General features: G+C 54.2%; 1 protein-coding gene across 5 annotated transcripts in view; it reads right to left on the reverse strand.

Annotated features, from left to right (window-relative positions):
• WDR62 (WD repeat domain 62) overlaps positions 1-27,321 on the reverse strand; it is a 32,078-nt gene that overhangs the window by 394 nt on the left and 4,363 nt on the right. Inside the window, exons 3-35 of one of the 5 annotated variants that reach the window (XM_074306671.1) lie at positions 26,137-26,199; positions 25,349-25,406; positions 24,922-25,092; positions 23,806-23,943; positions 23,199-23,381; positions 22,857-23,017; positions 22,473-22,662; positions 22,169-22,306; positions 20,944-21,122; positions 20,644-20,735; positions 20,121-20,246; positions 13,720-13,787; positions 13,426-13,547; positions 13,124-13,199; positions 12,360-12,471; positions 12,190-12,253; positions 10,525-10,647; positions 10,029-10,162; positions 9,391-9,443; positions 8,797-9,012; positions 8,523-8,659; positions 7,733-7,857; positions 7,233-7,370; positions 6,989-7,120; positions 6,059-6,188; positions 5,344-5,464; positions 5,171-5,237; positions 4,165-4,887; positions 3,757-3,842; positions 3,390-3,506; positions 713-809; positions 266-387; positions 19-80 (exon numbers count right to left, since the gene is read on the reverse strand). In XM_074306671.1, coding sequence (XP_074162772.1) covers positions 48-80; positions 266-387; positions 713-809; positions 3,390-3,506; positions 3,757-3,842; positions 4,165-4,887; positions 5,171-5,237; positions 5,344-5,464; positions 6,059-6,188; positions 6,989-7,120; positions 7,233-7,370; positions 7,733-7,857; positions 8,523-8,659; positions 8,797-9,012; positions 9,391-9,443; positions 10,029-10,162; positions 10,525-10,647; positions 12,190-12,253; positions 12,360-12,471; positions 13,124-13,199; positions 13,426-13,547; positions 13,720-13,787; positions 20,121-20,246; positions 20,644-20,735; positions 20,944-21,122; positions 22,169-22,306; positions 22,473-22,662; positions 22,857-23,017; positions 23,199-23,381; positions 23,806-23,943; positions 24,922-25,092; positions 25,349-25,406; positions 26,137-26,199 — 4,495 coding nt within the window. In that variant the 3' untranslated portion in view covers positions 19-47. Of the gene's footprint in view, positions 1-18; positions 388-712; positions 810-3,389; positions 3,507-3,756; positions 3,843-4,164; positions 4,888-5,170; positions 5,238-5,343; positions 5,465-6,058; positions 6,189-6,988; positions 7,121-7,232; positions 7,371-7,732; positions 7,858-8,522; positions 8,660-8,796; positions 9,013-9,390; positions 9,444-10,028; positions 10,163-10,524; positions 10,648-12,189; positions 12,254-12,359; positions 12,472-13,123; positions 13,200-13,425; positions 13,548-13,719; positions 13,788-20,120; positions 20,247-20,643; positions 20,736-20,943; positions 21,123-22,168; positions 22,307-22,472; positions 22,663-22,856; positions 23,018-23,198; positions 23,382-23,805; positions 23,944-24,921; positions 25,093-25,348; positions 25,407-26,136; positions 26,200-27,321 lie in introns of all 5 variants that reach the window. The other 4 variants (XM_074306669.1, XM_074306668.1, XM_074306672.1 and 1 more) reach the window with 4 other exon arrangements.

Raw genomic sequence — 27,321 nt, forward strand, 5'->3', positions numbered from 1 at the left:
TGCCCCCCGCCCCCTCACCTGTGTGCGTCCTCATGTGCCGCTTGAGGTCAAAGGCATCGTGGAAACCTTTGGTGCAGCAGCTGCAAACATGGCGCCGGGCAGGGTTGTGACATTTGAGGTGGCGGGTTAGCATGCGCTGAAGCGGGAAAGCCTTAGGGCAGAGGGGGCAGCTCAGCCCCCCGGGGCCCCGCTCAGCCGGGGGCACCTCTCCTTCCCCCCGCCTGGGCCAGGCTCCCCACCCCCAGAGACTGCTGGGGGCTCTCACCCGGGCTTGGGCCTCCCCGCTGTTGGGCAGCGGGCAGGATGGGGCACTTCGGGAGGTGTCTCTGCCTGCGGACCCGGCCTTGGGGCCTCCTTGGTCCACCGACCCTTTGTCCAGGCTGCAGTCTGAAAGAAGGCCGTCCTGAGCCACTGAGGCACGTGGGCATCCCTGGCACTGTGCCCCATGCCCCAGTATTAACAGTGCGAGGGGATGCCCCTTTTGAGCTTCTCTCCTGGCAGCCGCTGGCTCAGTGGGAAGAGCACTGGCCTGCAGCTGTCCCCTGGCAAACCGAGTCACCTCCCAAATAGGGGCCACGATGGCACCCCCTTAGTGCCCACTGGCACTGATGTCTGGCCCGTTTGTGGAGGTCCCCGGCAGCACTTGCCCTTGATCACCTCCTGCCCCCCTTGGCCCGGGGGCTCCTGCCTGGGCGTTGGGGACAGCCGTTACCTGGCACGTAGGCGTCTCCCCGGTGCTGGTCGGCGAGGTGGCCCCAGTCTCGGGGCTGGGGCCGGCAGCTCCTCACCAGGAAGGATCGAGGCATGTCCTGCGAGAGGTGGGGAACACCAGGGGGCCCTTGTTGCCACTGCCCAAGCCGGGCGGCCTGCAGTCTGTGACTGTGCCCCCTCCTGTGATCCTACCCACCTGTTTCTAGGAGCGGTGGATGAGGTAGGGGGGGATGGGGCCTAGACCTCCTCATCCTCTCCATGCAAATCTGGGATGGGCCTCAGCCAACGGCCCTGCTTGGGCTCCAGTTACCTCTGCCCCCTCCCTCCCGCCCAACGGCCTATTTGCGAATCTCTGGACAAACAGTCTAATCTACCACAGGAGGGATGGATGCTAGGCCCTGGAGTGAGGGAAGCTGAGGCATTTCCAGAGGCCTCTGCAAGAGAGCCGAGCTGTAGGTGGAGGAGTTAGGTGGGGAAGGCCGACCCCATTGGAGGGTCACACTGCCCACTCCCTAAATTGACAATGGCTCAGGGTGGGGCAGGGAGGGGGTGGGGGTGTTTGACAGTCAAATCAGCCCCCCTGCACAGCATCCAACGGCCCCTGAGGAAGCTGTCTCTGGAGACAGGTTATTCAAATCACTGCAGCTGCCTCCAAGTGGGGGGTGGGGGGTGAAGGGCGCCAACTTTCTAGCCCTGGGTGGTGGGGTTGACTTTTGGAGAAAACCCTACAATCACTTGGAGGCCTTACCCCCCCATCAGGCTTCCAGGAAGTGCACTCAGAGAGCGAGTGCCTTTCTCAGAAACAAGCCACAAGGAAAAGGCCCACGATTCCCCTTAAGGGTGGTTCGGAGGAGCCAGAGGCCTTTGGCTGGAGTTGGAAGGAGGGCACTCCCTCCACCCCTCTCCTACAGGTGGGGAAACAGGCTCAGGTTGGCCTCAGGGCTTCCCCGGGGTCCTAACAGCAGGTTAAGCTGCTGAAGAGTCATTGGAACCCAGATCTTCCTGCCCACACCCCATGCTCTCCTTCAATGTCCTGCCTACGGGGACTTGGAGCTAGAAAGCTTTCCTGGGAAAAGGACCAACAAGGCGACAGAGCAAGTCTGCACGGAGCAGCCGAGTGCGGCTCCTCCCGCTCCAGGGTCTCCTATCTAGGGCAGGGGATGTTGGCCAAGGTGAACCACACTCACAGAAGGATGAAGAGAGAAGACATGAGACATAGACGGAGACATATGGTCACAGCAAGCAGGCGCTTGGGCCCGAGAACTGGAACCGATGGATGGTCAGTGGACTTTCATTGCCATATTGGGGCCTGTTATACAAGGGACTTCCTAGCCAGCTGGGCTGCTCCGCAGTGGAACGGACCGCCTTGCTGAGGGCGAGCACTCCCCACCCCCCAACAATCAAGAAAAGGTTGGATGCAGTCTCACTACTGGGCCTGTATCCATGGAGATCATGGAGGAGGGAACAGGACCCACGTGTGCACAAATGTTTGTGGCGACTCTTTGTGGTGGCAAGGAACTCTGGGAACTGAGCGGATGCCCATCAGCTGGAGAATGGCTAAGTTATAGTGTATGAATGCTGTGGAATATTGTTATGTAAGAAACGACCAGCAGGAAGATTTCAGAGATGCCTGGAGAGACTTACAGGAACTGCTGCTGAGGGAAGTGAACAGAACTAGATCATGACACACGGCAACAGCAAGATTATGTGATCAACTGGGATGGACTTAGCGCTTCTCAGCAACACAGTGATCCAAGACAATTCCAATAGATTTGGGATGAAAAATGCTACCTGGGTCCATAGAAAGAACCAGGGAGACTAAATGTGGATTGAAAGATACCGTTTCCATTTTTTTCTTGTATTTTTTCCCTTTTTATCCGATTTTTCTCTCACAACACAAATAATATAGAAATATGTTGAAAATTACTGCACATGTATAATCTAGATCAGATTACTTGCTCTTTTGAGGATGTTGAAAGGGAAGAGGAGAAAAAAATTTGGAACTCAGAATCTTCAAGTGAATGTTGAAAACTATATATGTAATTAGAAAAAATAAAATATTAGTGGAGGAAAAAAAGGCTGCATCTTAGAGAAGATTCATGGGCAGGCAGTAGGGCCAGAAGGGAAAAGGTGGAGTAACGGGTGACCTCTGTTAAAGCATCTTGATTTTATGGCATGACTGGAGAGAGGAAAAGGGCCTGGTGGAAAGATCCCCCTGCCCAAAGGAGCTGCTCTAGGATGAGAGGGACTAGGGGCTGGGGATGAGGCACCAGGAGCCACTCACATCAAAGTTGTTTATTTTCCAAAAAATAGACATTTTCTTAAAAGCAGCAGAGCAGAGAAGGAAGAGGTTGTCATGTCAGTGTTATGGCTCTTGACCCCCCGAAGGGGTACTGGTGCTAAGAGGCGGCTCAGGTCCTGCTCCCCTGGCCCGCCCTTAACTCCCTGCCACCCGCCTTTCTTCGGACCGCCTGCACCAACAGCTCTGAGTAGTGTTCCAACAGGGCCCGGACTTCTGAGCTGGGCAAGGACCACAGGAGAGGGGACGGAAGGCCTGGGGCTGGGCTTGTGGCAGGGGAAGGGGAAAGGGCCCAGCTCGGGGTCGGGGCCGGGGCCAGAGCTAGACCTTGTGCTGGGGAAGGGGCTGGAGACAAGGGCAGGGATGGGGGTTGGGCCACCTCCTCCCCCCCAAGCCAGGTCATGGCCTCCAGCTGGCCCTGGATCCACAGGAAGGTAGATGACAATTCTGCCCGAACTTGCTGCTGTTCCCCACTCATCTGAGGGCTGGAAACCACCTGGGAAGAGAGCAGGAAGAGACGGCGGTCTCGGGAATCCAGGCCTCTTGGCTGGGGGCCTCTGGCCCAGGCCCAGGCAGGCAGGCAGGCTTGCCCAGGCTTGGGACAGGGGTGGGACCAGCCAGCTGTTCTTGGAGAAAAGGATGGGGCGGAAGAAGCACAGGAGGACGCGAGAGGGGGGCCCATTCTCCCAGCAGAGGCCAGGATCTCCGCTTCCCTCGGCAGCCCCAGGCTGACCCCCAGCCCTTACCATCTTGTAAAGGTCCAGGGCCTCCTGGAAGCTACGCTGCAGCTTTTGGGTGACGCACTCCACATTCCTCATGCTGAGCTGGGGGACTGACAGAGGATAAGTTCCGTCAGCAAAGGGGGTCCTGCCCAGGAGGCCGGCAGCCGAGCTGGGCCCGGGGAAGCTGGGAGCCCCGGGGGTGTTGAACCTTCCATCTTCCGCACAGATTTAAGGGCACAGGGCCGGAGACGAAGGGTGGGGGTCATGATGGGGTTGGAGAGGGGGCAGAGAGGGGGCAGAATGGATAACAACTGTGAGATGGCAGACAGTGCCAGGACCTGCCCTTCGTGGCAATGTGGGATGGGCACAGTCCAGTCCTCTGGGTCTGGGCCGGGGGAGGGAGGGGCGAGTCCTTGGGGCAGTCACACTCACCAGAGGGAGGTTCCAAGAGGGGGGTTTCAGAAGCGCTGCCCCTGGGCCCCAGAGATTCTATGGCTGCCGGGCCCTCGGGGAGGGCCTGAACTGGCGGCTTAGCTCCCGACAGCCTCTGGAGGAAGCCAGGCTCATAGAGGCCCATGGCCTTCATCTCGGGAGGGTCACTGGCCAGGAACGCCGCTGGGGCGGTCTCCACGGTGGCCAGGGAACCCTTGAGCCAGCTTCTCCCCAGGCCTACCTCTGGAGGCCTCGGGGCTGGAGCCGGAGCAGGGGGTGGGGAGCGGGGAGGCATCCGGAGCGGGTCACACACATTGGGCAGGTCCAGTCTCAGGCTGGCTCGGGCTTCATGATTACCCCACAGGGGCGGGCCCGGGCCCCGCTCCGGGCCGCTCGGCTCTCTGGCCGGGCTCGGCTGACCATCCTGCCCCAATGTTGAGAGTTCTCCCATGGACAGAGGCCTCCTCAAGCCATACAGGGGTCGCGGGGGTTCTATCAGGGCCGGGGTGAGGTTCTCTCCAAGAGATACGCTTCGGGACATCTTGGCTCGGGAGCTCGTGGTGGACTCCAGGTAGGAACGGGCCCGGGGCTCTCGGCCACCCCGGGCCAGAGTGCAGGGGAGTGGAGGCGACTGCTTCGATTTCCTTGCCCTCTCTTCCTCCAGAGAGGGGCCCACAAGAGCCTCGGGGGGTGGGCCTGGCACCATGCCAGTGACGTCAGAGACTAGGGGCAAAACAAAGACATTTGACTTCTTCGGCCATCCCTGGGCTTGAGTCTGGGAGTTACAAGGGAGCTACTCTGCGGCCACAGTGGGATCACCACCCTCCCTGCCCCGGTTCAGAGGGTTCCCAGAAGACCGATGCTCAGGACGGGCCCTTCTAGAAGGAGGTAGACCTGAGGTGCCGGGAGGGTGAGGAGAGACACACAGGAAGGCCTTGCCCAATGGGAACAGGGCCTTACAACAGGGCAGGGAGGATCACTGAGGGCACAGTGGCAGAAGTCTTACTCAGTGGGCACCAGGACGCGGGCGCTGGGGTCTCCATGCTCTTGGCCGCCTTCCCACCAAGGAGTTCCTTCAAGCCAAACCCGTCACAGTCACCCAAGAGAGCTCGGGAGCCGCGCCCGCCCGCGCCTCCCCACCCCGAATTCCCGTTGGGCCGGTGGGGCAGCCCCACTCACATCAGAGGCGTCTGCGGTCCCATAGGTCCTCTGGGCCTCGGGCCTGTCCCGGCCAAGTGCCACGGCCTCCAGCGGCTTCACTAACTGAAGGGGCAATGTCGGTGGGAAGGTGTGCGCAAACCTGGAGGGGAAACAGGTGCATTGAGTGGGATGAGCCCCGGCAGAACCAGGGGCAGGGAGGGAGCCACGGGCCCCACCCTCGTGTGATGGGGATGGGAAACGGCCCGACCCTGGCAGGGCCTGTGTATTGCAGCAGAGGCTCCAGGTAAACACAACTCTGGGCCTGGGCTTGGCACAGTACCCACACGGGTCCACCAAGCTGGGGGCACCAACGGGGCTTTTGCTCGTGAGGGGAAGGAGACCAGGGCCACAGACACAGAGAGGATTCTCCAGGAAGAGGGAAATCGGGCTCTTCTCACTTCTTGAAGTGCATGGACTGGGCTGGGGGCATCCCAGTGTGGGCATGGGGGGGGGTGCCTTCAGCAGAAATGGCCACGTGGGTACCCAGGGCCTTCCACAGTGCCCGGGTTTATCTGAGGCTTCTTGGGGAAGAGTCGGGGGGTGGTGAATAGTCTGTGTCTGGGGGCCACGGGCCAGGCCCTAAGGTCATCACTCCCTGGGAATGGGGGATCCCGGTGGGATTGGCCAGGGCTCTGTGGCTGTGGGCTCCCAGGGACTGCAGCTGTGGGGAGGCGTGGCCAAGCCCTCTCCCTACCTGGGGTTTTTCTGGAAGCGAGAAAGAAACTGGGCAGAAATGCTCAGGCGAGGGTTGAGGAAGAAATGTTTCTCAGACTCTGTGTCTTCCTCAGGGGCCTCCATGTCCTTCAGGGAACCATTAAATAGTTCTGGGTGGGCAAAAACAGCATTTTTAACTTGAGTGACTGCCCAGCTCTACTGGAAGGGAATGGGGGAGGGACCCCCAAAAGCAGCAGCTAAATGAACCTAGAGAGAAAAGGCTCGTCTCTGCAGATGGGCACGTCCGAGCCCTGGCCTGTGGGCTCCAATAGCTGTCCCCTGACCTGGGAACCACATACTCAGTTCTCTCTGTTCTGACTATTTACTTCCTTAAGCTATATTGCTTGCAATCCCCCTCCCCGGACCAGGCCATGGACTCCATGGTGATTAAGCTGCTGAGCAGCTGCTGGTCTGGATTGGTGGAAAGACTCTCTCACACCTGGGAGTTCCCTGCAGCAAAAGGAGGGAGCCCATCCCCTTCAGAGAGGGGCCAGACAGACCCTCAGAGGCTTCTGTGCTGCAGCATCACTGGGCAGGTTAAATCCAGGTCCCCTCCCCCTGTCCCCCAGTGACAGGCCCAGCTGTCTTTGGTGTTCAGAGGCCTTTCACTCCACTGGAGCTTGGGAAACTGAGAAGCAGAGCAAAGTGCATCCCCCCAGAACAGGGCCACAAGAGACTGACAGTAAGCAACTGGCCAGTACCCACAAAATGCCGGCCCGTGCCGGCACGGGCCGGGGGCAGCCATCCCCCTCACGGGGGGCCAGATGAGACTTCTCCCTCCCCCAACTTCAGGGGGCCCAAGACAAAGAAGGGATCCATCCTGTCCCCACCCCTGGAGGGAGGCGGCCCTGATCCTCCCGGCGTTGAGCAGGCCACTGACGGCCAGCCCTGAGCAGCCCAGGCGCCTTACCTTCAGGATGGGCATCAGTGAGGGTTTCAAAGTGGTGCCTGAGAAACTTCTCCTGCTCTGGGGTCTGTGGCAAAGAGCTGCTGGGGGGCACGGGCCCCTCGGGTCCGATGAGCTCCACCTCCAAAGCGCTCTCTGCGTCCGAGACCAGCACACCAGGAAGCCCAGAACAAGAAAGCAGAGCCAGGCCTTGCAGGAGAGGAACTGCCCTCCCCCCTCCCCCCAGGCCGAGGACAGCGGGACTCACCTGGGACTAAGGGCATCGGCTCCAAAGGGCTCTTCTCGGCCTTGGGCTGGGGGGGTGAGGAGTGAATGGCTTTGAAGCTGCCTTCCAGGTCGGCGGGCTCCACTTCCGTTTCAGCCTCGGACTCCAGCGAGTCCCCACCTGGAGGGAACGACCCGGGGGGGCTACTCTCACTGGGGACCGAGCCACGGTCCGGCCATCGAGGAAGGAGGGAAGGGGAGAAAGCCCTCACGGGAAGGACCCTAGGCTCTGGACAGAGATCTCTCCCAGGGCTGTGTGCGAGGGCAGTGCCAGGTACAGGGGGGAAACACAGCTAAGGCCACAGCAGGGGCAAAGGGCAGACCCAACTCCAGACCTCCGCAAGCTGACTAGGGGAGGAGTAGCCTTAGGAGGAAGAGGCTCAGCCCCAGCCCAAACAGCAGAGGCGGCCCCCTCCCACACTACAAGCTCCCCGCTGGGGAAGGCAGTGCCAGCGCCCAGGAGCCCCTTCGCCCTGTGTCTACCTTCAGGCTGCAGCTCCCGCTCCCGCACACGGCCGTCCAGGTCCCCCTTCAGAACGGAGCCGACTCGCAGATACCCGTTGCCCCGCTGAGAGGGGGGGATGTCCACTTCCTTCATGTGGTACTCACTTTGGGGCAGGGAGAAAATCCAAGGGAGAGGCTGTCACCGAGGGCTCCCCAACAGACCTCTCCAGCTCCCCAGATGGATTCTAGAAGGCCTCCCGAGATGAGGGTAAGCCTTCAAGAAGAGAGACTGTTGGGGCAGCTAGGGGGCGCAGTGGATACAGCACCAGCCCTGAAGTCAGGAGGACCCGAGTTCAACTGTGGCCTCAGACGCTTGACACTTCCTGGCTCTGTGGCCCTGGGCAAGTCACTTAACCCCAGTTGCCTCAGCAACAACAAATACTGTTCCTCTGGGCCCCCACTGCAAGTATAGAGCCTGGGACGTGGCAAATCCCCCAAAGGGGCTGCTTTCCTTTTGGCTCCCAGGGAACCCCTCCTTGGGCTGGCCACAAGGCGCTAATAAAGGCTGCTAGCCTATGGGACGCCCGTGGAGTCCCAGCACTTCTCAAACTCTGCATTACTCAATTCCCAGGGTTAAGAAAAGTGAATTGTCAACTCGTAAGTGCAGGGCTGGAGGTGGGGGGATTTTTACATTGGGACTCCCTCTCTCCCCATCCTCCTCCCAGCCTCCCTCTTGCCCAGCAGCCCCAGGGCCTGCCTGACCCAGCCCCTCAAGTCCCCAGAGGATCCTCCTGCACAAGCAGTAGTTACTGCCAGAAGAAAAGTGCACCTCTTCTTAGGAAGGGCCTCTGGCTCCAGGGTGTAAATGATGATGTCATTCTCTTTGGAAGACTCCAGATCCAACTGGAGGAAGTCAGGGCACCGGAAACCACCTTCCGTCTGGCTTGGACCCTCTTGGCCCTCTGTCTGAAGGACAGAAGCTTGTGGTCCGAGAGCAGGCCCAGTCAGGCCTTTCGGCCCATGAACCAGCTGGGTTAGCCTAGAACCGTCCACCCTGGCCCCCACCAAAGGAAAGCCTGGGAAACCCAAAGCTGGGTGCTGACCTCATTGAGCAGCTGGGCCAGGCTCTGCGGCTCCACCTTCTCCAGGCCAGAGTCCTCCAGCACATCGGGGTTCACAGGGCTGAAATAGTAATTCAGGTCCCGGGCATCCAGAATGGTCTTGATGGGCTCCCTGTCAGCCCGCTCAGCCCAGCGGCCGTGGGGCTGGTAGCTCCGCTTGGTATGGAACGTGGCCCCATCCACGTCCTCATCCCCCAGCTACAGAGACAAAGAAGAGCCAGCTGTGCCCCTGCCCGCCAAGCGGCAGCCACCCTTCTCCCGTCCAGGACAGTTAGCCTGCAGACACCTACGAAGCACCAATGCTGCTCCAGGCCTCCTGTTAGGTTCTGGAACTGTAGCTACCCATGTGACCCTGCAAGGAGACTCAGCTCTCCGGGACCAAATATCTGGCATCCTGGGAGAGGGAGCAGCTCCAAATAACCGAGCAGGACCCCCTTAAAAGCCCTCCCCTCTTCAGCCCTCGCTCCCAGAGGGTACCAAGTGCCAGGAAATCATCACCAAGGAAGGGAGGACCTCAGCCCCACCCTCACTAACAGACACTGTCCTCAGTGGCCCTTCCAAGCCAAACCCACTTACCAACCGCTTAGCCCAGAGGGGAAGCTTGCCATTGGTCAGCAGACATCGGGGATCTAGAAAGCCAAAGGGGATCAGGGTCAGGAGGAGAATGCCCTGTTCCCATGTCTCTATCCCTGGGGAACTGCACAGTCCTCAACAGCTACCCAGGCCCGACCCTAACTCCCTCAGGAGCAAAAGGGAACTCCCCACCAAGCACAAAAGAGCTGGGGGAGATCTCCTACCCCGGGGAACAAGGGACAGAACAACTCCCCCCAAATAAGCAGCTGCCCAGAAATGGGATGAATTGGCACAAAGATACTAGAAGCTGGTGATATTACAGACCAGATGCCCACCCAGTGTCCTGATGCTGGAATTGTGGCACTATTCAAGCCTATTCAATGCAGAGTCAGCTATGTTGGCAATTTCTGGCTAAGCTCCCTGGGAAAAACTGAGCACTAAGTAGGGCTGGGGGCCAGGTTAGAGCCACTGAGCTGAGGCCTGGTCATTTCATGGCAGTGATTAGTAGGTCCTAGGACCCTAGACCCCCAACTGAGCCCTTTCACAAACAAGGAGCCTGAGGTGCAGGGAGGGGAAGAACACCGAATTAGCAGCAGAGGCCGCGCCTGCCCCCTGCCCTGCCTGGGCAAGCAGGGACCTGCCTGTCTCAAAGCTGTCTTTGGTGGGGGTCTTCAGCAGCTCCTCCGGCTCACACTCCTCTTCCAGTTCATCCTCCGTCTGCTCTCCGGGGCTTGGGGAACAAGTCCCGCTGGGCACAGACATGTAAGTTTCCCGCCTGCACTCAGAGAGCAGAGATGGGGCAATGTTAAGGCCTTCCCTGAGATTGCCCCCGCCCCTCCTCCATGACCAGGCAAGCCCAGAAACTGCTGCCCCAGGGCTTGAGGCACGGCTGACTCCATGCATCTCAGCCCTCGCCCAGAACCCCCCCCAGCTGAGAGCCCTTTCCCCTCCCATGGCTTCCGGCTGAAGGGTCCCCAGGGGTCTGTCCGAGCTCCGGCTCCCTAGTCCCACCACGCTTCCCAATGGCTGAGGGAGTGCCGAGCCCCTCCCCAGCTTTCGGACCCTGTCTTGCCACCTTTGGGGAGGTGAGCCAAGTGCTCTGAGCCACTACACAATGAGGCAGAGGCCCGCCCCCACCTCAGCTGGCTGGTCCACTTTCTGTCTTTGAGCTTCTTCTGCTGCTCAATGTGATCGATCTCCATCAGGTGCTGTTTCATGCAGCTCGTGATCTCTGGGCCCAGCTGCCAGATGAAGACACAACTGGAGGAGAGGAAGGGACCAGACGTGAGCGATTGCCAAGGAGGGAGAGAAGAGGAGGAGGAAGAAAAGGCCTGAAGAACTGCCGTTCTAAGCACTCGGTATACAGAGAGCGAGCCGGGAAGAGTCCTTGCTCCTCATGAGCTCACGTTTTAAGGGGGAAAGGGGGAGAGGGGAAGAGTGTCAGCTCTGAGGGAGATGGAAGCATCTCAAAGAAAGGGGCGGGGGGTGGGAGATCAGGGCATTTAAAGACCTCAGTGGAAAGAGCTCAGGACCAGAGGGATCCAGGTTCAAATTCCACTTCTGACACCGTGCGACACCTAAGCCCTCTTAAGCCTCGTGTAGAAGTGAGGTTCCCATGAGACCCTCTACACGAAGGGCTCCATAAATTGGCCTTCCAGGCCCTGTGCTAGTGGCCCATTTGCTGGGGATGCCCCCGGTGTCATCCTCCAAGGCACAGACGCAAATGCTGAAAAAGACAGGCGGGCGCCTCAAGGCCTCCTCCCCAAACCTGTGGGCTGAAAAGCTGCTGCTCTTGGGGACCACTGCTTACACATCGGGGCAGCGAGGGGGCGCGGTGGAGGGAGCCCCAGCCCTGAAGTCAGGAGGACCTGAGTTCTAATCTAAACTCAAACACTTTGTGGCTGTGTGATCCTGGCCAGGTTACTTAACCCCCCAATTGCCACAGGGGGGGAATATATATATATTTATATATATGTATATATATATGTATCTTACACACATACACACACACGTATATGGATATATATACATATGTGCTCACAAATCATCCCTTTAATAAGGTCCTAGAATCAGAAATCAGTCTCTCCCATCCTTTGAACTGAGTTGAGGAGCCCCTGAAAACATCTAAGGGCCTGCAGCAGCCTCAGAACAGGGGCCGCCCCCTCACCAGCCCATGACGCCGGAGTCTGACTGAGGAACAGAAACTGTTTCCTGCCGTGGGCACCGCTGGGACTAGGGGGCGCCACAGCGCACAAATTGCCAGGCCTGGAGCCAGGAGGACTCGCCTCCCGGACTTCAAATCCAGCCTCAGTCTCTCTGCCTGGGCTGCCCTGGGCAGGTCACTGCCCCACCTGCCTCAGTTTCCTCATCTGTAAATGACTGAGAAGGAAATGGCCACTCCCTCGAGATCTCTGCCAAGAAACCCCAACAGGGCCATAAAAAGTCACCCGTGACCTTCCCCTCACCAGACACACGGCTCCCCGGGCAGGGTCCAGCAGAGCAAACTAGGCCCCCCCACCCCCACAGCGCACGGGGCCGCTCCAGGCCGCCCCCACAACACAGCCCACTTGGAAACACGGGCCCTGCCCAGCCTGCTCCCTGCCCAGGGCTGCTGTGAGATTCTCCTGGAGACCCCCCCCCACGGGCCCTGGGCACCTCAGAGTTCTCCCAGATAGCTCCATGCTGGACAGGAGACCGTGGACATTGAAGAGTGTTTTTAAACAAACTAAAGTATATAGTTTCATTTCTCCGTTGCCCCCTCACCAGAACCCCAGTGGTTCAGAACTGTGTCCTGTCCCTTACCTGTCTCCAGACACAGTGATCAGGTGGCGACAGTCATAAGTAAACTTCATGCCTGTGACAATTTCTGCAACCAAATCAGACACGAGTCTCTCACAAACCCTCCCCCCCCACGGGAAAGCAGCCAAACACGCGGGCCCCAAGCAGACCCCCTGCCTGGTGGGCGGCCCTACCTGAATGTCCAAACATCTTGGCAATGCACTCTCCAGAATAGAAGTCAATCACCGAGATGCTCTTGTCAGAGCAACTGGTGGCTAGGAAGGTGCCTGAAGGGTCAACATGCACCTGCCCGAGGGAGAGGGAGAAACCATCATCGACCCGGATCCAGAGTCAGGCCTTCCTTGGCCTGAGAAGGGCATTCCCTCAGGCCTTCAACCCCTCCCGCTAGTCAAGGCTAGTCTAGTCTCTATATCCCCAACCCCCACAGGCTGCCAGGCTGCACCTTCCTGCCCCTCCAGCTCCCAGACTCCTTCAGGGCCTGAGCAGATGTCCAAAGGGCCAAGACACAACTCTGGAGAAGACCAAGTCTTAAAAATGCAGACATTCTTTTAAGTTGTGGACATTTCAGATTTCAGAAAACAGGATTGTATTCAAAATCGTGAGCTTTGATTACATTCAGCATCACGGATAGAAAGTGGGCCTGGGAGCCAGGAGGGCGTGCCTCCACCATCAGGCCTCTGCACAATCCCCATCACCTCCTAATGCTGACCAGCGTCCGAGACTGCGCTGCAGAGCTGGTGCTGACCTGCAGGGGCCATGGCATCCCCAATGCAATCTGGATTAAGCTGCACGTGATCCACAAAATGGCCCCTTTCTTCAGTGCCTTCTTCCCGCTTTACTCACTCACAGCCTTTCCCTCCCTCCACTCCAGAGCTTGGAGCCCTCCCTGAGAGCTTCTGACCCACAGACATGCTGCCCACCCCCGCACTGCTCTCACCTTCAGCAAGGAGCCATCGTCCCCCTGAGAGCCCTTGTAGCATTTCTTCTGTTTGCCATTGACCGTGTTGTAGACTCTGGGGAGAACGTCAGTTACCCTCAGGGCCTCCAATGCTCACTTGAGCCCTTAGGTCAGCTCCCTCCACTCCCCCGCAGCCCTGCCCCTCCCAAGGGTCAGAGGGGAGCAGGAAGGGCTGACCAGGACCTCACTGGCCCATCTCTGTCAGGGGCCCCTGACACCGGGGGCTAGGGAAGGGCCACAAGGCTTTGCTTTGGGGCTCGCTGCAGCCAGCGTCGGCTCACCTCACATTCCTGTCCTGACAGGCCACAGCCACGTACTTCTGGGTGATGTCGATGTCCATGTCATACAAGGTAGTTTTCTCTGCCACATGATGGGTGCGTACAAAATGAAGGCCATCGGAAACCTAGGGCCACAGGCGGCCTTCAGAGGCCGGGAAAATCCCACCTCCCGCCCATCATCTATGGGGAACATCTTGGCTTTTAGAAAGAACAGAGCCCACGAAGGGAGACTGCCCAAAGAGTGCTCCATAACCCCCTGCCTCACACTCCCCCCATTCCTAGGAGTGGCCCCCTGACCTTTTGGGCGCTGCGGAAGTAGATGCTTTTGTCAGCTCCACAGCTGATCATCTGGATGTCTCTGTTCCCTATAGGAGGGGAGAGAGGTTGGGCCCCTGACCACAGCTTAGCCCACCCTGTTTCTGCAATTGCCCCCTCCCTTCAGCACTCACTGGGACCAGTCATTCTCTGATCTGTAATAAATCTATTGCTTCCCTAAATCTCCCCTCCCTGTGCCCCCCCTGTTCCTGTAACTCCTACATTTCCACAATGCAATGCCCGCTCCCCTCTACGGCCTCCTAGCCTGCTCCCCTCTCCAAGCCAGTGACCTCCCCCTAACAGCTCCAACCACTTCACAGTCCTTGCCATTTCCCTACTTCTCCCAAGATCAAGTCCTAAATGTGACCCCACCTGCTCTCACAAACTCCAAACCAACCTCTATTCCTCATTATAATCCCACTCCAACTCCACTTCCTAAATTTGCTAATTCTACTTTCTCCTGTGCTCCTCAAACATCCTCTAACTTGTTTTTTAAAAAATATTTTGGACCAGGAGATCATTATATACTCCAACAACAATACTATATGAGGATCAATTCTGATGGACGAGGCCCTCTCCAACAATGAGATGAACCAAATCAGCTCCAATGGAGCAGTAACTGAACTGGCTACACCCGGCGAAAGAACTCTGGGAGATGACTACGAACCACTACATAGAATTCCCAGTACCCATATTTTTGTCTGCCTGCATTTTTTTATTTCCTTCACAGGCTAATTGTACACTGTTTCAAAGTCCAATTCTTTTTGTACAGCAAAATAACTGTTTGGACATATAGACATATATTTTATTTAACTTATACTTTAACATATGTTGGCCAACCTGCCATGGGGGGGGGGGAGGGGAAAAAACGGAATAAAAGGTTTTGCAATTGTCAATGCTGAAAAATTACCCATGTATATATCTTGTAAATAAAAAGCTATAAAATAAATGAAACATCATTACTTAGGCCAGATTAAACAAAACAAAAAAAATATTTTGATAGATGTATTGCAGTGTAATTAGTTTCCTTAGTAACTGAATGTACCCGAGCTCATACATTAAAATCATGATTCTTGGAAAGGTTCCATTCACAGACTTGACTATCCAAGACTCACCAAAAGGCTGAGGAAGGCCCTGCTCCATTGGAATCCCCTCCCCAACAAGGGGTTATCCAGTATCCACCTGAAGTGCTCCACTGATGGGAAACCCTCTGGCCCCAGGCGGCCACTCCAATTTGGTCAGCTCTGTTAATTAGAATATTCTCCCACACACTGAGCTACTATGACTTCTCTCAAGCCCTCCTTGTTCCCTTTTTTTACCTCTCATGGTCAGGCAGAAGGAAGCACTGTTATTTCTGCCACCAGACCTTCATGACCCATAATCTCCTCTTCACCAGGCTCAATGTGCTCTGATCCCTCCACTGGTCAGCTGACAGGGAGCTAGCTCTCCAGTTCCGTCTCCATCCTGGCCACTTTCGACTTTCTCAAAAATCTAGGACATGCTCTGCCATCACCTCCCTTGTTCTGGGCAGGGGCCTGTGATCATGTAGCTGCCACGTCCTACTGGGCCTGAAATTCCCAGCTCTCCCCCCTCCCCAAGTTATGCTTCCCCATAGTTTTTCAAATCCAACATTTCAGATTTGTGACCACTCAATGTCATCTTGTTAGTCAGGCCATTCCACAAGGCCTGCCTCTTAAGGTCTTCACACTTAATGTTTGGGACTGGCTGGCTGATTTTAGACTCCAATTCTAATTGACATTAGTTACCCGCTAACTGTGCCATCTGCCAATCTGATAAGCATATTTTTACTGATGTTTTCATCCAAGGCATGAATAAACATGGCACGTGGCGAAGACCAAAGTCAGATTTCTGGCACTCTTGAAATTTCCCTTCACTATGACATTGATCCAATCATCAGCTAAACCAGATCTGCAACACCCAATTGTGCTGTCACAGAGCCCGTATCTGTCTCTTCCACAAACACTTCATTGGAACTTTGCTGAATTTAACGGTTTCCTATTGAGTAACTTCTAAAAAGCAGAGTAGTCCAAACTCAGAGCCCTTACTGATCACTGCTCCCCTTTGCAACCATTCACAAGCCTTCCCTTTAACACAAATCTACCGTTTTGCCTTCAAAGCCACACTCGCTGACTTGATCGAAAATTGGAAGATTGTCCGTCCCTAGTCTTTTTATGCTCTGGAATTCTCCAAAATGATTTGAGGCTGGGAAAGTCTAGCCATCACTACCTTCAGCAACTGGAACACTGTCATTGGTCTGAATTCAGGAGGGCAGCAAGGTACTCTTTCAAAGTTAAATGGAGCTTCAGTTCACTGTGACCTACTTTGGAGCTTATCACTCTAAAGTTATTCTTAGAAAACAAAAGCAAAACAGAAGCTGGTTAGCCCTGTCTTCCACTACCAGTTCCACTGAGCCACTCACTCAGAGTAATGGCCATTGAGTCTTTCCTTCATATTCCTCTTGCCCCCAATACGCCTCAAAGTGTCCTTTCTTGTCATCCTTAATACACTTTTTAGAGGATTAGGCTATCCTTTTGTACTTTATCCTCCATCACTGTTGCTTCTAACTTCTACATTAAAACAAAAACCTAATTGATCAAAGTACGGTCCTAGAGAAGAGTTAAAATGCACCTTCCTCTCCTTATTGCAGAAGTGGGGGAATAAGACTATGGAATACCATGCTCACTATCAGATGAGACATTTGGCTATTTTTGCTGAACTTTTTTCCTGTTTCTTTTTTAAATGTTACAAGAATAGAACTGCCAAGGGAGAACAGGATATATTCTGAAATAGGATAAAAAAATAAATGTAATGTAAAAACTAACAGCATCAATAAATTTTTTCGAGTTCCCTATGCAGCCATGTCTCTTTAAACAGCTCCTATTTTTCCGCATCAGAATTATTTGTTCTGGTCACTTCTATTTCCCATCACAAGTTCTAAGATGTGAGTCATGTTCCCCCCAAAGTTCCCTTCTTTTTTTGGGTGAGGCAATCAGGGTTAACTTTGCCCAGGGTCATATAGCTCAAATATTCAAGGCAAGATTTATATCCAGGTCTTCCTGACACCCAGTTTGGTGCTCTCTCCACTGCGCCAAATAATCTTCCAGAACCGGGGGTTTAAGCATCAGACAACAGGTGGGCTTTCCTCTCCTGTGTCACAAGTTTGAAGGTAGAATGGCTCTTTCCTTCAACAGTGCCCCTATTTTTACTTCAGGGTCCAGCCCATCCACAGTGGTCAGACTCAGATCCAAACCAACAGTTCTTCTTGGTGCTTGCTCCATTTTTTGTGGAAGGAATTATCAAGGAAACCAAATTATATCATGTTAAGTGTTTTAATTACTTTGTAGTATAGGGGCAGGCAGCCCTCAAACCTGACACAGATCTGAAAATGTCAGTCATGCTTAGACAATAGGTGTCACTAATAGGTGTGAGAATAATGGGCGGCCAGAGCATGTACCAGTAGAGCCCAGCTACTGGAAGGTCTTACATCCCTCTTTTTATTTGGCCTCCTGCTTCCTTACCAGGCTTGTCATCTTTCCCAAATACCTTATCTTTGAACTTGTCACCAGCTGGTCTGTCATCCACTTTCCCTTGTTTCTCCCCCTCACTGAAACGATTTCCACCAAGCTTCTCCCTTCTGAATTTCTTCACCCATTCAGTTTTTCATCTCTTTGCACAATGTGGGATTCTCCACTGCTTTTGAAGACCATTTTTCATTGTTGTTGTGTCTCTCAAGGCCTTCCTCAATCTCCTTTGCTACATCGTCACCCATCTTCCACACTAAGAATTGGGGCTCTTCACCAGAGCTCTTCCTGAAGGTCTCTTCTCTCTACATTCTTCCTTGGCGATCTCTTTGTTCCCATGAGCTCAATTATGCTCTCTATGCAGATAACCAGGCCGACTCAATATCCATTTATCTTCTCATCCAGACTGACTCTTCCCTCTTTTTGGCTTCTGTCAGTCAGTTGTGAAATTTAGTTACCACCTCTCCCCTATCTATCCTCCTTTCTTCACTCACTCACAGGGTCCTGAGCCTAGCTCAGATCCTTTTTCCTTCTCTCCTGAATTACTGCAATAGCTTCCTACTCATTTTCCCATTTCCAGCATCTCCCTTCCCCAATCCATCTTCCATACAAGTGCCAAAATCACTAAGACAAAGACTGAATGGGTCACTCTGTAAAGGGCTAGAACTGAGCAGATGCACTTAACCCAGATAACAAAGCACTTAAGGCTAATTACCAATTTGCCTGTTCTCTATTAACATATGCTTAGAGAACGACCCTCCCCAACTATTCTGTGCTGGCTCAATCGGTGGGTATGGACCAAGAAGGAAAAGAGAGAGATGAGAGGGTGGAGTAAGACAGGGGGGAATCATTCTTTTGGTGGTGGAGAGAGAGGAAGGAGGTGTGGAGATTCCTAGATCTAATCCCCTGACGGTGACCCCAAAAGACCAAGAATAAAGACTTTTGCTTATCCGGACTCTGGCTGATTCTAAGATATCCAGGGTACTAACGTGGGCACAACATCACTCTCCTGCTCAATCTCCAATGACTTCCTAATAGGAAGAAGATAAAACCAATTCCTCAGACTAGCATTTGATCCCAACTTATTATTTTAAAAAATCACGGCTTTGCTATTATTTCAAATCCTCCAAGACTTGCTTTTGGCCAACCTCTCTGGACTTTGTTTTACTCTCCTTCCCAGCTCAAGGGAACTAACTGGCAGCCCCCAAACTTGACATTCTGTCTAATCTCCATGCTTCTGTCCAGCCAGAATACACTCCCTTTCTCGGTTCTATTTAGATTTACTTGGTTTAACTTGGAAGCCACCTGCTAGGTGAAGCCTTTCCACCAATTGTCTTCTCTGCCTTCCCAAACTCCATGTATTTTCTTAGCTGCTGGTACAGGGATCTACACTCTCACCCCAGTTCCAAGAGGATGGAATCTCCCTGGGTGAGATACTGTCTGCTCTTCTCTTGGTATTCCCAAGAATTCCTCAAGAAATCAAGAGGGAATCGGGACTGAGCCCATGATGTCACTGGCAGAGGAAACTTCCAAATGAGGAAACAATTTCCCTTAAGAATGAGGAGCAGCCTTTCCTGCACAGTTGATTTTGTCTTACAGATCTGCCTAGAGCATAGCGATTCAAACTCCAGGCCTGCAAAATGCCCGAGTACAAATCAGACTTATATGTAATTGGGGAAAACAGAAATCAGTTAAAAAAAAAAAAAAAATACAATGCAATAGTTCCTGTCCCATTTCTATTTACACAGATCTGACAGGGCCAGGACAGGTCGGAGGCCCAGTTGGCATTCTGGTTCTAAGGCCGGGACTCTACCCTCGAGGCTTTGCTGTCTGCAGAGAGGGGATATATTATCTGGAAGCTGAATTTCCAAAAACCTTGGGAGATGGTGCTTTGGCCCTTCAGCCTCCTTGCACTGGCTCCCTGAGGCGGCTTTATTTATCAGGAGTTCCTACCTCTTCTTCACACATGACACAAGCTTGCTGAGCTGCCTCTGGTTGGTAAGTGGAAGAATCCTGCCAGGCCCTAATGCAACCAGATGAGGTGCTCAGCTGGTCTCTTACCAGTAAAAACTTTTTAAATTTCAAATTACTAAAGTTACTCTCTCAAAGAAAAATCTAACCACCTTCCTTTCTCTCTTCCTGCCCCAGAACTTTCTGCACCTGTTGCTGGATTGTCCCCAAACAACCTTCTATCGTTCCCGTGATCCCCATTTCTACCCATCTCCTGCTCTGGTCACAGGCACCCTCCCCACTCCCAGGCCATTGTCTTCAGCCCCCAATTCTTTAAGTCCCGGCTCCCGTGAGCCACCTGAGCTTCCACCCCAGATCGACACCACTCTCTCCCAGGGTCATTTCAGTGCCAGCAATGAACAAGCCATCTCAGTGGGCCCCTCCATCCTTCCTAAAGGCTGACCACCTTCTGTCCTCTCAGCCTCCCGCACCCTCATCGCTGTCCTGCCATCTCACCACCCTTCCTGACCACCCAGAAGTCTCCCTAAGAATTCAGCCCTCCCCTTATCTCCTTCAAGCCAGAAGGGATCAAGACCACAATGCAGAGGCAGATAAAACTTGGTCTTTTGGGCCCAGAGGGCAGAAGTGAGAACAATGGGAGGAAGCTGCAAAGAAACAAATAGAGCTTTGATTCAGGAAAATCATTAGAGCTGACCACAAGTGAAGTGGGCTGCCAGAGCCAGGGTGGGATGGGGGAGGGAGGCACTTCCAGCTGAGACTAGATCCCCCTTCTCCATTTGTTGTAATGGAGGCGGGGGTACTATAGAGCATGGGGCAGAATAGATGGCCACTGGGCTCCTAAGTCAGAAGGTCTGTAAGTCTGTGTCTTACCTGCAAATTTGATGGCTGTGATTGAGGAGGAATGGTCATCCAGGGTCTGTTCCAAGTTATAATTCTTGTCCACATTGAGCACGTGGATGAGCCGGTCCCGACTGGCCGAGGCCAGCAATGTCACCCCTGGCAAGATAAGAAGGCCCAGGCTGCCCAGCAGATCCTGCCACCTTCTCAGCCTCCCACACTGACTTGCCCAAGAACCTGGGTCCTAGCTCACTGAGCGTACCCCTGCTTCGGGCTCTTTCCCAGGGGCCTGTTAGCTCAGCCTCCAGAGAACTCAGCCTTTCCCAAGGTTCAGGTTGCCTTACAAAATCCAGGAATTTCTCTCAAGCTCCAAGCTGAGTTTTAAAAGTCTTGAGATGAATCCAGAGCTCTCTACATGCCTGCACCAAGAAATCTGAAGGAGACGGATAGCGTGGTCACGGCATGGAAGCAGCTCCTTGTCCCTCCCTTGTCCATCTATTTCTCCACTTCCTTGAACACTTCCTTGCCCACCCCAAGGGAAAAAAAAATAACTCACCAGTTTCAGGCTTGGAATATTCCAGACACAAAACTTCTGCATCATGGGCCTCCACCTTAATCAGCTCATCCATGAACCTGAGCTCGTGAATCCTGCAAAACAAAACAGCCCCCCAGCCAGTGGGCAAGGGGAGCCGGGTCTGAGCTAGCCCCGGGGGCCCAGTCTGCCACCCCACTTGCCATCAACTCGAGGTTCCGGGGCTAGATCCAAAGGATCCTGGCGAGGACACAGTGGGGAGGTTGGGCCTCTGACTGAGGCGACTCTTCAGCACAGCTGGTGCCGCTCGAGGGGGACACTTGCCTCAGATTTCCACTGCGGTCGCCTGAGGCCAAGTGCTGACCATCAGGACTGACCTGCATGACCCGCACTCCTGACTTCATGTCCACAGGAGTCCCGTTCTCATTCCCCCGGTCCGGGAAATGGGAGATGTCTTGCAGGTGCTGGATGTCATTTTCTACATACACCACCTTGAGCAGGTTCTTTGAAGAGAAGGGAAAAGGAACAGTAACAGTCAGTCACGGAGGAAAGAAAGCACTGAGATTGGGGGCGTATCAGTTGGCTCAGCACCAGGAGGGCCTAGGAGGCTCCAACCGTGGCCCAGCCTCACCGAGCTCAGAAGCACCGTAAGCACCAAAGCCAGGGCCCAGGCCACGGCAGACAGACCCGACTGCCCCCAGGCAGGCAGGTCAGAAGCACATCTCCAGGCCCGAGACAATGTGACTAGTGGCGGGGCATCGGGCTGGCCCAGCTCCCCTAGGGTGTGAGCCTTCTCCAAGCCCCAGCTGTACCTCGCTCCCTACACAGGAGGGCACTGGTCCACTTTTATAGAGGGCAGGAGCCCAGGCCCTGGCACAAAGCCCTGCCCACAGGAGGAGCCCAGGAAATGGCACAGCTTCAGGTTTGGGGCTCAATTTAAGCAAGGCCGGTGAGTCCACGTGTATAATCCAGATTGCTTGCCTTCTCAATGAAGGGATGGAGACAGAGAATTTGGAACTCAAAATTTTAAAAACGAATTGTTAAGGGCAGCGAGGTAGCACAGTAGCTAGAGCGCTGGCCCTGAAGGCGGGAGGCCCCAAGTCTAATCTTGCTCATTCTTCCCCTCCAAAAACAAAAACAAGGAATCTTAAAAGTTTTTACATGTAACTAGGGAAGAATAAAATACTAAATAAAATTTTTAAAACCAAACAATTATGTCTAAGGCTCCCAGCAGCCCCCAGAGATGGAGAGCCAGGAAAAGGCCTGGCCCTCGCTTGCTCCCGGTGTCTGTGCAGGGTCCGGGACACATCGGAGCCAAGCTGAGCTGGAGACACAAGCTGGTCCCAACTTCACAGGCACGATCCAGACAAGGGAATCTTTCGGACGGGGAAGACGTGGAAAAATAGGGAACCATTTGTGCTCTCCGGTGGACGCTCTTTGCCCACCGTCACCCTCCACGAAGGTTCAGCGGCAGAGCGCCCTTTGGGGAAGCTCGGGCACAGTGGGGGCCACCTCGCCCACAGAAGCTCATCAGGCCATGGTTACTCACGTTACTGAAAACGTTCTTGGGTCGGCCGGAAGTCGGGCTGCTCTCCATGTTCCAGAAGCGGATGGTGTTGTCTGAGGAGCAGGTCAGAAACGATCCGGAGGGCAGACACGCTCTCTGGTCTTCGAACTCTGGGTAGACCTGGAGTCCCCAAGGACAGTGTGAGGTGGCTTTTGTCACTAGTGCCCAAGCCAGCGGCCAGCAGAGCCTGGGCAGCTGGGCTCCACGGGCCTCCGGGGACAGACTTGGGACCTTTCCCCTTGAAGAGGTTGTAAGAGTTTAGGGGCAGAGAGGGGAGGATGCTCACCTCGACATTCCAGACGTAGGAACTGTGGAAAAGATCGGACCACACTTTGCCCACTTTGGTTAGGTCAAGGATGTCCCAAACGTAGATACTGTGGTCCTTGTACACACACGAGAGCCAGTGGTGGTGGGGGTCGAAGGCCAGAGCCACCGTGTCTGGGTAGACCGACTGGGCCTTCCTACTGAAGAGGAAGCTGCCCAAGAGAAGACACTTCATTCTCTTCATCATCCCCAGAACCAACCCCTCTTCTCCTTTCGCCAGGGGAGGGGGAGATGACAGGACTTTGAGCCTCTTGGGGCCCCCTCCCTCCACTTGGACATGGGCCAGTGAGGGGCTGCTGGTTTCCCCTCGGGCAGGGGCAGCTCCAAGATCAGGGATCTGCAGTACCTGGGATCCAGGCCTTGGGCCACATCCACTCCCAGGTAATGGGGCTTGGGTAAGTTGGTCACATAATGCATGTCATGTGCCTGGAAGATGCGGACCGTCCCATCAGTGCAGCCGCAGAAGATGAGATCCTCACTGACACACAGGCAAGATGAAAGGGAGACCTATGGGTAAAAAAGTGGGGGTGAGGGGGGCACAGGGTCAGGTCTTTTATGACTCCACTCACCCTCCCCCGCCGCCCCACCCAGGGAACTAAGCTCAGATATGCACACACGGGGGGATGGGAGTTCTGTGGGTTCCTGGAGTGGAAGGGATTTCAAAGCATCAACAGGAAGATGTAGACACCTTTAAGTTGATCCACTTTTCCAGGACTCTCTTCTCATTAAACTGGCAGAGGAGTCCGGAGTAGGACACACAGAAGGTGTTGCCCGCCATCCTGCCCCTCCCACAGGCCACGCCGCAGAAGACATTGTTGTGTAGCTCTCCCAGGATGCCCGAGCGCCCCACCAGGGGCACCGTGCCGGTCACCTAGGGGAGAAAGGGACAGTTCACAGCTCTGCACCCCACCCAGCCTCATGATGGCAAGGGTTAATGTGGAGGCAGCCACTAGAGCGGCCTGAAAATAGCACACCACCCACTGGGTACAAGGGCAGGAAGGGGAGAGGAAGAGGAGCGGAGCCCGGAGGCAGGCCCAGGGCCAGCAGAGAGGCAGGAAGGAGAGGAGGAAAGTCAAGGAGTAGGCCGAGGCGCCAGGGAGGGCCTGAGAACGGAGGGGAGATGGCCGGGGCCTGAGGCACAGCAGGGCTCCCACCGGCCCCTGAAGGACAGATTGGAGCAGAGGGCTCAGGAAGACTTCCTCCGGGGACCCCAGGCCAGCCGCTCTCTCTGGTCTCCCCCTCTCCCTCCCTCACCTCTCCCCTCCTCCTCCTCCCTCCACCCCCGTGTCTCGCACCTTTACTTCCTTGGACACCTCCAAGAACCAGAACTTGACATGCCGGTGGCCCACAGTCACAAAGTAGCTGCTGTCCTCAGAAAATGAGATGGCAATGACCTTACACGACACTTTGTTGGAGGCGACCACACTGTCTTTCTGGAAGGGGGCAGACAAAACGTCCCCAAAGTTCCCAGACATGCCCTGGGCCCCGTGGGTAGCCCTGCCTTTCCCAGGCATTGCACCCAGCCTTTCTCCCTACACTGCATGGGGCTCCTTCTGGCCAACTCCCTGGCCCAGTATCTCCTCCAGTGGAAGCTCCTGGAGGTCAGGGACTGGGTTCTTCTGTTTCCCCAGAGCCTGACCCAGAGTAGGGGTTTAATTACACAAACTCATGAACCATCTTCCACCTCATCTCCTTCCAGGAGATGACAGTCTGGCCCGGAGGGTCATGGCTGCTTTCCCTCCTTTCCCCAAGGTCCAGCCAGCAGATGCTGCCCCTCCCCAGGCAGCACCTCCTCTCAGCAGTCATGGTGGAGAGATAGCCAGCATCAATTTCCCAGGGGACCATGGCCCCCAGTCTCCTTCTCCCAGGAAGGGAGGCTCAGGCCGGGCCAGGCTTGAGGAAGAAAGCAGCAGGGCCACTGTCCCCAGTTCTCGGCAGGACGGAGGCAGACAAACCTGTTTCTCTACCAGTGGCCCCACAAGGGGCTTCACCGAACAACGGCCAGCAGAGAGGTTTGCCAGGTGGGCGCTCCCTGCTCAGAATAACTGAAGCCAGCCCGGGGCTTGAGATTTCAAGGCCTGGATTCTATTCCTATGCCAGACCGTGAGGGTCAGCTCCTTGGAGCCTGTTTCCTTGTTTGTAAAACGAAAGTTCACACTACCTCCCTCTCAGCCTGGTGTGCTGAGGAAAGCCCCCTAACTCTTGGATCCCAAAGCTAAGAATGACTCATCAATGACTGGCCTGGCCTCCAGGTTCCCTCCAATCTCGAGCCCAGGGACCACTTCTACCTGCATGGTCCACAGCCCAGACGATACCCTGACAAGTCCGCCTCTGCCTTGGCAGTCCCTCCCAAGAACTGTCCAAACTGGCCCCTGAAGAGAGGACACTTTCTAAGAGCCAAAGGCAGGTACCTTCCAGTCCCAGACGTTGACCACCATGTCGTGCTGGTAGCCCATGGACACGATGTGCTTCATGTTGGGCGAGAAGGCCACACATGCCACCCCGTACTTGTGGCCCAGCATCTCCGCCACCTGGCTCTTCTCCTCCACGTCCCAGATGCGAACAGCCGGCCGGTGCCCATTCTGGGGGGGGGCAGAAAGGATCAACCACACGGCTGGAATCAGAGCTATAGCGGCAGCCACGGGCAGGGCAGGACAGACCTGGACCCCAGTGGGCAGAGCGAACAGGCTCCCGACCAGGTCGCAGGTACGGGGCGGCATTTATGAGGACTCTGGGATCAAGCAGGGAGCACGGAACCTGTTCTGGCCAGCCCTCAGGGCCACGGGAATCCCCATGACCTTGGAAGAGCCAGAGAGAACCCAAAAGCTGCTAACTCACCTCGCCAGTCACGATGTATCTCCCATCAGGAGAGAAGGAAAGGGCACTCAGGGCTTTCCTGAGGACCAAGAAGGAGGCTATTAGTTTTCTGGCTGCCAAGAAACGGTTTACACACTTGCAGAGAAAGCTGCGCTGGGACATGAGCCACGCTGCCACACTTCCCTCTAGGTCCCATGGGAGGGCCTGCCTCCTAGGCCTGTGAGCAAGGCCAGAGGCCAAAGGGAGGAACCAACCATCAGGACTCTACCAATAAAAGTTTTGCCCAGTTTCCACGCTCGGAGGATGTCTACAGCCCATTAGGACATGGCCACATGGCCCAGCCAAGGACAAGCACTGGGCAGGGATCCTTGCAATCCTCAATTAATGATGAACAAAAACACTAAAAGAAATTCCAAATGATCTTTGAAAAACCAAAAAGCCTCCCTGTGGCCCTCACCATGGCCTACTCCTTGGGCTGCCACCCAGGCCTGTAGACAATGAGTTCTTGGATTAAGGAGACAAGCCATCAGAGAAAAGGCACAGTTCTCCTAAAATGCACGCAGACACTTGCCCACACAGACCTCTCTACCGGATAGACCCCTCAACTGTCACCATCCACTCCTAACTCCTGCTAGGTGGACAGGACTGTACCCAAACTCAAATGCTGCCTCAGCCACATAAGCTCTTTCTGCCTCAGTTTCCTCACCGTGAGGAAATGAGAATAACAGCTCCTACTTCCCAGAGTTGTTGCAAAAATCAAATAAGGTAACACTTGAGGTGCCAGAGAAATGCTGGGGTACTGTGGTTACCTGGCAGTGTTGAAGATGTGCTGCTGCTTACTCTCCTTGGGGTCTAAGATCACCACCACACAGCTGCAGACACAGACAGGCAAATGTTTGAGCCAGCCTCCTCTCTTCTCCCGCCCCTCCCCATAGCACATGGACCCTCTCCCTCCCTTGCTGCCCCCTCCCACCCATCAGGGCCACATGTTCCCCTCATTGGGGCCTGTGGCAAGGCCATAAACCAACCCAATAGTGCATGTTTCACTCCCGAGGAGCAATTCATTTGTTTGAAAGGAACTCAAGGAAGATAGTGGGTCAACTCTATATCCCAGCTTCCTCTGGTATCTTCTCAATAAATAGATCTAGATAATTTCCTACTTCAACTAGAACAACCTTGAAGGGCCACTAACCTATTTCCCCCAGTCTCTCCATCTTCTACCACCTTTTATTTTGATAAGTTAAAACGACCAATTTTAGGAAAAAAAATTAAGTGTTGTTTTAATTTGCATTTCACCAACTGGTGATTTGAAGCATTTTCCCCACACTTGTTAAGTTTGTATCACTTCTGTAGAAAACTATGTAATTTTGTGCTTTACAAATGCCTTTTGAAAAATGATGAGATAGATTAATAGAGATATAAAACTATTTAATTTCTTTGGCTGCCCAGAAGCCTTCTAGTTTTCTAGATCAGTGTGTTTTTCAATAAGGCATAAGATGGATGCAGAAAGGTATTCTTTATATTCCTGTTTTAATGAAAGTATCAGTGATTTTAGCAATAGAATGGAACTTATTTTCTCCATGATCTTACCCCATAAACTGCAAGTTTTTTTTTTTTTTTTTAATTTGGGATCTATTAACTTGTATTTAAAAATTTTGTATTTTTGACTTTAAATCATTACAATTGATTTCCTTTGTAACCTGGTGTATTTTGTTTTATGTATTTAAAACATTACTCTATGGAGCAAGTATAAGCTTCATCTGACTTCCAAAGGGTTCCATGATAAAAACATAAGTTACTAACTATACTAACTACTTCTATGAAGAGACTACATTAGAACAAGAAGTAATATGATATATACTATGAATAAAGAAAAATGAGCATTAAAAAAAAAAAAGAAAAAGAAAACTATGTATTATCCTTCCACCCTTTATCTTTCAGGGAATCATTCAGTCTTTAAATTTGTGCCAATTTCCTGTGGAATTAGGATAGTA

This window comes from Sminthopsis crassicaudata, chromosome 3, assembly GCF_048593235.1.
Source record: "Sminthopsis crassicaudata isolate SCR6 chromosome 3, ASM4859323v1, whole genome shotgun sequence".
In the NCBI taxonomy this organism is placed as follows: domain Eukaryota; kingdom Metazoa; phylum Chordata; class Mammalia; order Dasyuromorphia; family Dasyuridae; genus Sminthopsis; species Sminthopsis crassicaudata.